The 11,388-nt window shown below is 40.4% G+C and overlaps 1 protein-coding gene across 1 annotated transcript; it reads left to right on the forward strand.

Moving 5' to 3' along the window:
- Positions 1 to 467: 467 nt before the first annotated feature.
- On the forward strand, positions 468 to 3,160 carry LOC117408816 (nanos homolog 1-like). Its single transcript, XM_034014142.3, has one exon. The coding sequence runs from the start codon at positions 588 to 590 to the stop codon at positions 1,269 to 1,271; it is 684 nt and encodes a 227-aa protein (XP_033870033.1). The 5' UTR covers positions 468 to 587; the 3' UTR covers positions 1,272 to 3,160.
- The last annotated feature ends 8,228 nt before the right edge of the window (positions 3,161 to 11,388 follow it).

The raw sequence follows: 11,388 nt of genomic DNA on the forward strand, positions 1-11,388 counted from the left end.
AAATTGCAAACCTGCTGTACTGTGAATCAATATAAAGATGCTTGACAGTCTTTGACCGCTAAATATTTAGGTAGGTATGAACTAAACCAGCAATAACCACCTGTTAATTGCCAATACACTTCCTTAGGAAAAAAAGAAAAAAAAAGTAGAAATGCTTTTTTAACATTGGCATTACAGTTAACGTCTAGAAAGTACATTAAAAACATTATAAATATAGAATGCATATCATTGCTAACTACTAGAAAAAGCAAAACATGTCTTCTTGTTGTTTTTTTTTTATATAAAGTTGTAGGCCTATACGTATACCCGGTAGTAATGTAGCTGCTTACTTTATGTATTTTAATCCATTCCACGTTTTCCTTTAGCCCTCCTCTCCTATTGAAAGAAATGTGCTCAACCTGATCATAAACTTGGATTGGAAGGAGAGCTCCGCCTTCCGCAATGTCTATTCATCCCACTGGAGCCTTTAAAACACCAGTCTAACCGTCAGGCTCTTCAGACGCACAGCGCACTAGAAACATCTGCATCTACAAGAACTGGGAAATCTATTTGACAGAAAAAATAAAAATAAAACTGAAAATCGAAACATGGATTTTCTAAATCACAATTATTTGAATGCTGGAAACTCTTATGACTACACCTTTAATTTTTGGAATGACTATCTGGGACTTTCTACTTTGGTGACCAAGAATTCTATCAACAAAAACAGCATGCCACAAAGTCCGAATTCCATAACAGAGTCGCTGAAGGCAACCCTTGGCTTGGACGATTCTGTGGCTTGCCCTTGTGTTGTCGGAGGCAGCGGTGAACGTGGGCACTTAGACTGCTTTTGCCCCTCTTCGAGCCCTCCCCCAACCTCCATCCTCGACCTGGAGGAGCGCTTTTCCATCTTCAGTCCATTCCAGAACCAAAGCGGTGCCCTCCCGCAAGACAGAGACTCTGGCTTTGGGGGGACCTTTGCCGGCTTCGACCTCTTTGGAATGGAGAGAAAGGTGAGAAAGACAGCGCCGAGGAATAAGCAGGAACCCAAGATCTGTGTCTTCTGTAGGAATAACGGGGCACCGGAGGAGGTGTACGGATCGCATGTGCTGAAGACGCCAGACGGCAGGGTAGTCTGTCCGATACTTCGGGCTTACACTTGCCCCCTATGCAGTGCCAACGGGGATAATGCCCATACCATTAAGTACTGTCCACTTTCCAAAGATCAGCCTCCCCAACGGCCACTCAAAGGAGGTAGGGCAGTTGGTGGCAAGAGACTGAAAATATTCTAAAAAATAATTAAAATAAACAAATACAAAAAAAAAAAAAGAAATTAAAAAATCTAAATGAATTAAGAAATTGCACTGAACTGCTTTCAGATGACTGTTTCAATTTAGGCTTTCCCTGGTCTACTTTTCTTCTTTTTCACATAAGCAAACACGTTTCATTTTGCTAAAACATATATGTTATCATATGCATATATTTTCTATATATCTTTTTTTAAAATTTTTTTTTTAAATAAACCCCTTCATCGTTTGGTAGGCACTAGTTCTTGGGCTGTTACAATAATATTCTTAAAATGTACATTTATTGATGCAATGATTTGTTACCCGATAACCTCGGAGAAAAGCATTTTCAGCTGTGCATTTCAATTTTTTTTTTTTTTTTTTTTTTATCTTAGCCTTCTACATTGCTTGACTGATTAACCAAAGTGTATAGGTAAACATATAATTAGTAAGTATTTACAAAAGAAAATATGTCGTGTAATACTGAAGTTTGTTGCCAGTCTTGTCAAATAATTTTAGCAGATTTTTGCAGGACCTTCAGCACTGATTAAAACAATGTTCCAAGTTGTAAGTCCATGGAATTTGATTAGAGTAGCGGAAAAAAAGGAAGTAAAAAGTACGTTAATTTCTGCATGTGTGTGATTAGAGTACTTTAACACATTAACAGTTGCGTTGCCAAATTAATTTAAAAAAATACAATTTTCCACAAGGATTTTAATACAATATGTTATTTTTGTGGACAGAGAAACAATGTTTACAACCTGGAATGAAGGTAGAACAACACTGGATTGTCTTTCTTTGTAGATTATATATGTATATTTTTTCTATCAGTGTTGATGTTTCTGTTATTGATTTTTTCATTTGATTGAAGCAAACTGAGGTTAGCTATAAGTCAATGCAGTGCAGTTGTAACATTAGGATCCAGGGGGAGCCACAGAGTTACATACAATAAAATAAATAATTGTGGAACAAAACATTTAATAAAAAACACACACTGTGACCAGATGTTTTTGTCTTAAAACATTTTCTTTTCATTTTTGCTTATTGTTACAAATTAATATAGCACGAATGAAACAATTGAATGTTATATATAAGCTTTTTAACCAATGTATTATCCTTTTTGTAAATGTACAATTTAAATCCAAAAAAAAGATGCAAAAATGTAGTGAATGTATTGAAAAAAATAAACAGTGAAAGGTGATACTAGCAGGACTGCACATTTCATACAGTTTTGTTTACCAAAGGAATACACTTTTAATGAAAATAAATAAATGAATAAATTGATATGTAATAGCTGTGTTGTGTATATATATATAAAGTGTGTAATGTTTATTCAGTATTTTAACATTATAATAACTGACTTAAGAGGGTGCTACCTCAACAGAATTGCTTTCGAATAATTACAAATTTGTACTTATTGTAAAGGTCAACATTTGCAGTTTATAAATAGAGCGCTACCATTTATAATAAGGGTTTTTAATAGTATTTTTGGGATCTTTGTATAACATAATTGTATTTTTTTTGCATTCTACATTGGGGAGTCAATTTCCAATGCGCTCTAAGCATTGTCAGCCAAAAGGCAGGTGTTGTAAATAATAATATTCATGAGTTTTTAAAGTTGGGTTGTAAAATGTTCATTGTTGTTTGGTGAGAGAGAGAGAGAGAGAGAGAGAGAGAGAGAGAGAGAGAGAGAGAGAGAGAGAGAGAGAGTGGAATATGCTTAAAAAATGAGTAGAAATGTTGCCAGTTTTAACTGAAGTTTTTAATTAAAGAATACACTGTTGAATTTTGTTATTTATATTTTGTCACTATTTTCTGTATGCTGCAGTGTGGAGTATTAAACAAATGAATTCACTACAGAAATAAACAGCTTTATCAAATATTTTAACTCTTAACTTTGTGTCTGTTTGTGTGTTTAATAATACAAAGTGCTCTGTCATACCAGGAGCTTTCTCCCCAACATTGTCCCTTAATGAGATCACGCTGCACGGAGGAGAATGTTGGCAAAGAGGTACAAAGCCCTACAGTCACCTACAGAGTGTAAATCTTGCTACCCGCCCACATAAAACAAATGTGTATGCCTCAGCTCAGTTTCTACATAGCAAAGCCCACTTATGAACTCTGAACAACATGCTTTGCTTAAAACATGACCCACACTTAGTAAGAAGCAGCAGAATACACTGGAATTGAATAACTTTAACACTAAAGGATGCTAGCTAAAATAAGACCGCATGGGAGCAGTGGTTTACTGCATGTTGTCTGTGGGTTGATCAAAAGCTATGCTCTCCAGCAGTGACAATCTTTTAATATTTTATGAGTACTAAGTGTAACAGGGACATATTTAGAACTATGAAAAAGCCTGGCAAAGATCCATTTGCAGCAATCAGATTGCAGTGTAGCTGCAAATATGGTATCAAACAGAGAATAGCTGTTTTGGCTTTCAGACCCCAAATACAAATATTTCTGCCTCTTACCCCGGGACAAGCGGACACAAAGCATCCCATTCTGGGTGTTAAGTGACTGCTGACCTGAAATGCCAAGAGACAAGGCTCTCCTGAATCCTGACAAAGATCAGATGGAGTTGCATGCACTCAGGGAGTTGCATGCACTCAGGATGATAGAATGCACTGTTTTCTAGGTAATAAAGCTTTATAGTTTCATTACCTGGGTGAAGGAATTTTGTTTAGATATGGTAAGTTCATCTGAGATTGGTAAGTGGAAAGTGGTTATTCGTCAATCATCGGTAGAAAGTTCTCAGAAAACACTAGATTTCTCTATTAGTTTACATACTTTTAGTTAATAAATTATGATAGCGGACAAAAGTGACAATTTTGAGATTATTCCTCTAAAATCATGATGTTTGTTTAGGGGTATTGATTAAATTAGTTCCATGTTATAAACGTAGGGTTTCAATCAGGCGGCATGAAGTTAAATTTTTTTTTTTTTAAATAAAAAAAAAAACACTATACATTTAATTTAACCCTTTAAGTGCATGCTGTACAGAATTGTCCACATTATCTGTACATTTATTTTCCTGTCAAAGAACCACGTTATGTTAAACAATTAATATATGGTTTTTTTTGTTTTTTTTTTACAAATAATCACGTTAGCAGTTACCACATTTTTATAGCAACTCTATATAGATACTGCTTTGTCATTAAACGTATGTATCTGGTATAAATGGCTGGAAACTATATAAAAACATTGCTACTATTGTCATGAAGAAATCAGGATTAAACAAGTCTATTCTCGTAGTCACATAAAGCCATTGGTTACGCAGCACTGCAACACTCCCTCTATATGATATTTAAACATTAGCAAAGAGGGACCAATAGATCAACAAGGGGTTAATAAAACAGCAGTATATGTGTGCATGTATTCTTTTAATACACTGTGGTTCTTTCATAATTTTGATTTTACCTTTATACTTTATAACAAATGCATATTATTCCTATTTGATTTGACATTTGCTCTTGCATGTACAACCTTTGATGTCAAGTACAAAGCAAATTGCGTCAATCTTTCAAAGTGGCTCAATCAAATAAGATTACTGAGCACCCAGGAATACTTGGCGAGCAGTAGTGACTCAGAGAGGTAAGTGACATTGCCACAAATTGTTTAATAATTGCGTTTAAAAAAATAGTTCAACCTCAATAAATGTTGAACTGAATATCAAAATATCTTGACAGCATTAACACAAACAAGTTTAATCATTTTATTAATGCATTATTATTATTATTATTATTTATTTCTTAGCAGACGCATGTCATCATCCCTGTTGCCAAAGTGAGATGAAAGACGCCATTGTCATAAAAATGAGACTGGGATTAGTGCCAATAAAGCTGTTGCTAAATAAAATGAATGTAGGCATGTTTTATTTGTTTTAAAGCAATTGTGTGAAATTGCTTTGATAAAAAGTACAAGAAAAAGAAAGATGAAGGTAACATCATTACATTTACATTTTTGTGTTCTAAAGCAAGATACAATAATAATTAATTTTACCAAGATAATATATCATTTAGTCATCTCTGAGAATAAAGGCTACAGAGTATTATATGAAGATCTGTTTGTTTTTGACTTGGTCATTAAAGGATTTGAAAACCGTCTACTGCCCTCCAGTGTCAGTAGAATACAACTGTAGGCATTTCATATTTTTTCTCACAGAATCTTAACATATTGTAACTTTTAATTACAGTCTTTAAACAACTTGTGTGTTAAAGATTTGTGATTAAGGCCCAGTCATTTACATGTAAGGTATTTATTTATAAATATAATAACATTTATTATCTTCTGTTTGAAAATACTTTTACTTTCTGGATTTGCTACATTCTGTCAATATCATGGGAGTTTTTCTTCTTTAACATAATTATGCTTTAAGGTTGAGTCAAGTATATTTTTTTGGGGGGTGGGGGGTGGGGGTGGGGGGGGGGGTGTGGGGGGATTGCCCAATAAAGCCTGATTTCAGTCAGTCAGAGCAACTATGGGGTAGGTGTACTAAGATGGGCCAGTCGCCGCGCAAACATACCGCAATTTGCATTTTTGTTGCGACACTTTACCGAGGGAATAAGTAGTCACTCCGTGGAGATCACAGCTCTTTTGCATCCAACCCACGAATGTGAGTGATGTGTCCTTGTAAGGTTTGTTGTTCGTCTTCTCTTTCAGGGAACTGGGGTTACATCCATAACCTAACATTCCCTTTCAATTTGAAGACAACCAACAACAATACTTTTGGTAAAGTATATCAAAGCCGTCACGAGGTAGCATGAGCAGAGACAGCAGACGAGGGATATCTTGCTTCCGCCAACCTAATGTTTGTGGTGTGAGCATGCAACCTCAGGGACCCTTGTACTTAATGAAGGCATAGAGGGATCTACCATATCGGTAGAACCTGGTGAAAGTATGGGGAGTAGCCCAGCTAGCCACAGTACAAATATCAGTCAATGAAGCTCCTCTAAGAGGGCCCATGATCTAGCCACTCCTTTGGTAGAGTGTGCAGCTACCCTTCCAGGTGGAGGTAGACCGGTACTGACAACTGCATCTGAGAGCCCTAAGGTGGCCAGACGGTCCTGTTCAGGGGCTAGACCCACAGTTGGAGTACCAGAGGGTGCCTCTCGCCTGACTGAGGAGATCCATGCATAGCGGGATCTCCCAGGGCTGTCCTTGTAGCAGCTAGCAAAGGTTTGAAAACCAGATTCTCCTGGGCCATCTGGGGGCCACAAGGAGAACTGTCGCCTTCTGTCTCTGGATCTTCTCTAGGAAGGCCAGTAGCAGCGCTATTGGCGGGAATGCATACAAGAGTGTCCTGGGCCACTAGTGGACCACTGCAGCGGTGGCGGGAGAACCATAGTGGGCAGTGAGTCATCTCTGTCATGGCAAAGAGATCGAAAACGTTCGAAAGCATTCCCAAAACGTTGTCAGATGCACTCTACCACCTGAGGGTGGAGTCGCCATTCTGATGGGTGTGGACCCTCCCTCAAGAGGAGGTCCGCCACCTAATTCACCACTCCAAGGAGATGAACAGCCCAGAGGGACAGCAGGTTCCTTTTTGTCCAGGTCAACCTGGACAAAAAGGAACCTGGCAACCCCGGGGACTGAAGTCATCCCTGGCGGTTGACATACCCTACTACCTTGCGGGCAAGAACACATCTCCTCTGGAGCACCGGAAGGAAATGCTGGAGAGCAAGGTGACAGGGTCAGCCGACAGTGTCTGTCAAGTTTGGGATGTAGCCGGAAGGCATTGAGTCATGCTTGAATAGGGCGCATATGGAGTAACCCCAGCTGAATGGATGATGAAGCTGTGGCTATCAGACCCAGTCATTTCTGACACAACACCAATTGTACTGTCGATCCCTGTTGAAACAGGGTTAGACAATTGTGAATGGTAGCTACTCTGTCGTCTGACAGGTAGGCTCGCATTGTAAGGGAGTCCAGCCGGAGACCGAAGTAAACCGTACTTTGCACAGTTATTAATTGGCTTTTGGCATCATAGATGGTGAGGCCGAGACCGAGACCCAGTCTCGCAAGATGCTCCATCATAATCGCCGTATGGGCCACTGTTCCTTCCTGCGACTGGGAGCAGATCAACCAGTCATCGAGGTAATTCAACACCCTCTGCAGCCACAAGGGAGCTAGGATGGCATCCACGCACTTTGAGAACGTGCAGGGGGCCAAGGAGAGGCTGAGTGACAGCACGGAAAACTTGAAGACGCTTCCCTGAAAGGCATGAAAATACGTGTCCACAGTGGTAAACCAGTCACCCGGCTGGACAAACTGGAGGATGTGATGGTGTGTGACCATTTGGAACCTCCTCTCCCTCAAGAACCAGTTGAGGTGTCTCAGGTCTAGGATTGGGCGAAGGCCACTGTCCTTTGTTGGCACTAGAAAATACCTCGAGTAGAGGTGGGTTCTACGAGGTAAATGGCTTGTTTGAGAAGTAATGCATTTACTTCTTGCCTGAGGACCAAGACCTGGAGAGGGTCGCTCACGGATGTAACCGTGATCCCTCAAAAGGGAGGAGGGCCAGCGCGTAACTCGTGTGTACGGTGGCGAGCACCCAAGAGTCTGAGGTGCAATTGCACCAGTATTGTAGCTGGTGTTGTGAGAAGGGGTGGGTCTGAGACGGCAAGCCTTCAGGGGCCCTGCTGGGCTGCTGAGGCCGGGGTGGAGCCTGCTTTGGGGCTGCCTAGGGTGGCACTGGAACTGCCTCGCAGAGCGCTGTTGCGGTGGGGCCCCATTTCCGGCGTTTCCCCGTCCTTGCGGCCTGTGAGCAGGCTATGCTCTGAGAAGGGCTTGAAGGCAGATGGAGGAAGGGGGAGAGGGGGGGGGGGGGGGGGGGCGGCGCTCCCAACACTGCAGGGGGCTCAGTTCAGCTGGCTGAGGAAGCCGCACCAGTGAACTCTGTGAGCCTCCTGTGCAGGGTCTGTGGCTGGGACACTGTGCAGATTGTGCAGAATATCTCGTCCCCTAAGGCGGAGGAGGCGTGCTGTATACCCAGGCACCTGACACAAAGGAGATGTTTGACCTGTGGGGGAAACATCCCTCCGCAGGAAGTGCAGGATGGAATTTCAACATTTCGACGTGCCAGGGCAAAGCACCAATGCACCAAGGCCCTGAGGTACCGAGGGCACCGAAGTATGGAGCATCCAAGCACAGAGGGTGACGAGGCAACCAGGCTCTGGGGCACTGAGGCTCTGAGGCACTGAGGGCACTGATGCAGGGAGTGTCTGAGCACTAAGACACCAAAGCACGGAGCATCCAAGCACCAAGGGTGCCAAAGCACCGAGGCACCGAGGCTTTGGGGCACCAAGGGCGCTGAAGCACCAAGGCACAGAGGGCACAGACTTCATTTACATATGAGCCCCACCTACAATTAAGGCTTGACATGCCTTAAAATGCATGGCTAATGAGCGGTGGAGTGCACTGCACGGCGGAGCACATTTTGGCGGTGCTAACATGGCTTTAACTTGCCAAAAGTGTCATGATACATACAGGGCAATTTTAAGGCCGGCGTAAACTCGGCGCTATAGGCCTTAAGGCCATCGCATATGCTTGATACATACCCCCAATGGCAGCAGTCATAACATATTTCTTACGATGGAGAGTGCAGGCTCCTAACCTTCCTGAACAACACAGGAACAGAGGGAGAGTACTGACAAGAAGGGAGAGTATTTAGGGTTCACAGTACCCTTTTTGATCTCCCTGATGATGAAATAATAGCTCGATACCAGCTATTTCATTCATCGTATAATAAACTTGAATCATTCAGTTATCCGTTTCATTATGTATATTTGGTTTTATTCGTTGTACAATAATAATATAATATAAAGCCAAGACACCATGTGGTCATGCATCCATCAGCAGTCCAAAGCACCTTTGACCATTGTTCCATTGTCCAGTTTCTGTGTTCTTGCACATATTTTAGCCATTTAGTCTTGTTCCCCTTTCTTAACAGAGGTATTCTTACTGCAACACATCCTTTAAGTCCTGATTTCAAGATTGACCTTCGTACTGTTGCTTTGATGGACAACGACACCTGTGCCTTCTGCCAGTTCTGTTGTCAATTCAACGCTTGTCTTCTTTCTATTGCTTAAGGATATTATCTTCAAGTATTGCTCATCCTTGTTAGATAGCTTTCTGGGTCTTCCAGTCCTGGGTTTGTCAATTACAGATGATGTTTCTCTGTACTTGTTGATTATGCTTTGGATACCACACCTTGAAAATCGAGTGATGCGAGCTATTTCACTCAATGTTTTTCCTCCTTTATGCAAGTCAAAGTTGTTATAATATCGAAAACACTAGTGGAGACTGAGTAAATTGCTCATAATGCATCAGAGTAGAAAAATGCAACATGTCTAAGACTTTTGCACAGCAGTGAATATATATATATATATATATATATATATATATATATATATATATATATATATATTCGTAGCTCTGCCACAGTCTGAAACTCAATGGCAAACATTTGCAATAACTGGTGATACAAAAAGGTATTTGTTTGAATCCAGGAGCAAGGTATTTTACATAGGAAAGAACCTGTGATTTATTTATTTATTTATTTATTTATTATTTAATTTATTTTTTATTCCACATACCATTATCAATAATGTGAATCCACGAACCATTGATTTGAGCCACCTCTGCTCTCTAAAATATTAGCAACCCCAGACAAAAGCTACAGTATATCAATCAACTATTGCAGCTGAAAAACCCTGGTTTCATGTAATCCTGGCTTCCGAAACAATGTTTGTGAGGTACAAAAGTTACAGCGCAACCTTTTTCCTCCATTAGTTGGGGAAGGTTGCCCTCTGCTGGAATTCCTAAAGAAAGCCAGCCAATACCAATTGAAATGCTATTACCAGGTGCCAGTTTCAAATGAGACTGGATAACATTATGCATCGCTTACAGTCCATGATTTGCTCTGGTTAGTGTGGGGTGAATAATCACTTTGCTTTTGTCTTCGCTCAGCAGTTGGGTGGATTACAGCTGTTGTGTTACTTTTTAGGTCATTTTGCCCTTGGGTGAATACACCCTATGTGGAGAGCCTTTATTTGAACAGATAGTGCATACTGTTACTAAATGCTTGCTTGCATTTCTGCTATTAAATGCAGTAGAAGCTTAAACTTAACTTGATGCATATAAAACAAAAATGATGATTCTTGGCTTTCAGCGCCTAGTCAGCAAACATAATCTCAAATTGAACCAATGCTAATTTTACCAGAAAAGGGCCATTTACTTTTGACAAACATAGTCCTATCATCACAGCTCATTCCTTTTATCGCCTTTGAGTATTGCACAGCCCATGTTGTTTTATTCAGTGGCTGATGCTGATCAGCTGGCCTGGACTTTTCATTATGTGATTACTGCAAAGTTCAAATTTGTATAGTGGTTGGATTGCAGCATGTCGACTAACAGAAGAGAGAGAGAGAGAGAGAGAGAATCATTAACTGTCCATTGGATAGGTGAAAACTCTGGCCAGCCCACACTTGGCAATGCCGAGTGCTAACGTGTTTATATAACACTTGCCAACTCCAGCATGGAAAAGCTCAGGTGGAAACAGTGGTCTTGAGTGTTCACATTGCTGCAGGCAGTGCATATATACCTTGTTTGCAAATAAACTAATGTTAACAAAAAAAATGGTTTCAGTTTACAGTTCCATCCTACAACATTTTTGTTACCACGTGAGGTGGTGGCTTAACCTTATGGTAGAACCGTAACAAGCAAACATCACAAGCAATACCCATTCATGCCATCACTCGTACCATCTTGAGTTTTCACTGCATTGGTACCGCTAGTGTAAACTGCATAAACCAATTATAGGTGCTGCTCATTAAAGTTCAAAATTTACTTTTACTTGTGCCGATATTCCCAGACACCGATCGAAACTGGCTATAAATAATGCAATATTTGATTGTCACCATAAACCATTGTATCTATTTTCAAGTTATTTTAACACTGCTTTTCATTATAATAATATTAAGTTAAAGTTTGATATTCATTAAATAAATGCCTGTCCTTGATTGAGTTTGTGCACCATATATTTGGTCCTCAGAGTCAGATAGTGACTAGCATGTTTCAGGTAGGGAAGAAGTTGAAATTGCAGCTGGGAACAGCGTTCCCT

Source organism: Acipenser ruthenus, chromosome 2 (assembly GCF_902713425.1).
Source record: "Acipenser ruthenus chromosome 2, fAciRut3.2 maternal haplotype, whole genome shotgun sequence".
Taxonomy (NCBI): Eukaryota; Metazoa; Chordata; class Actinopteri; order Acipenseriformes; family Acipenseridae; genus Acipenser; species Acipenser ruthenus.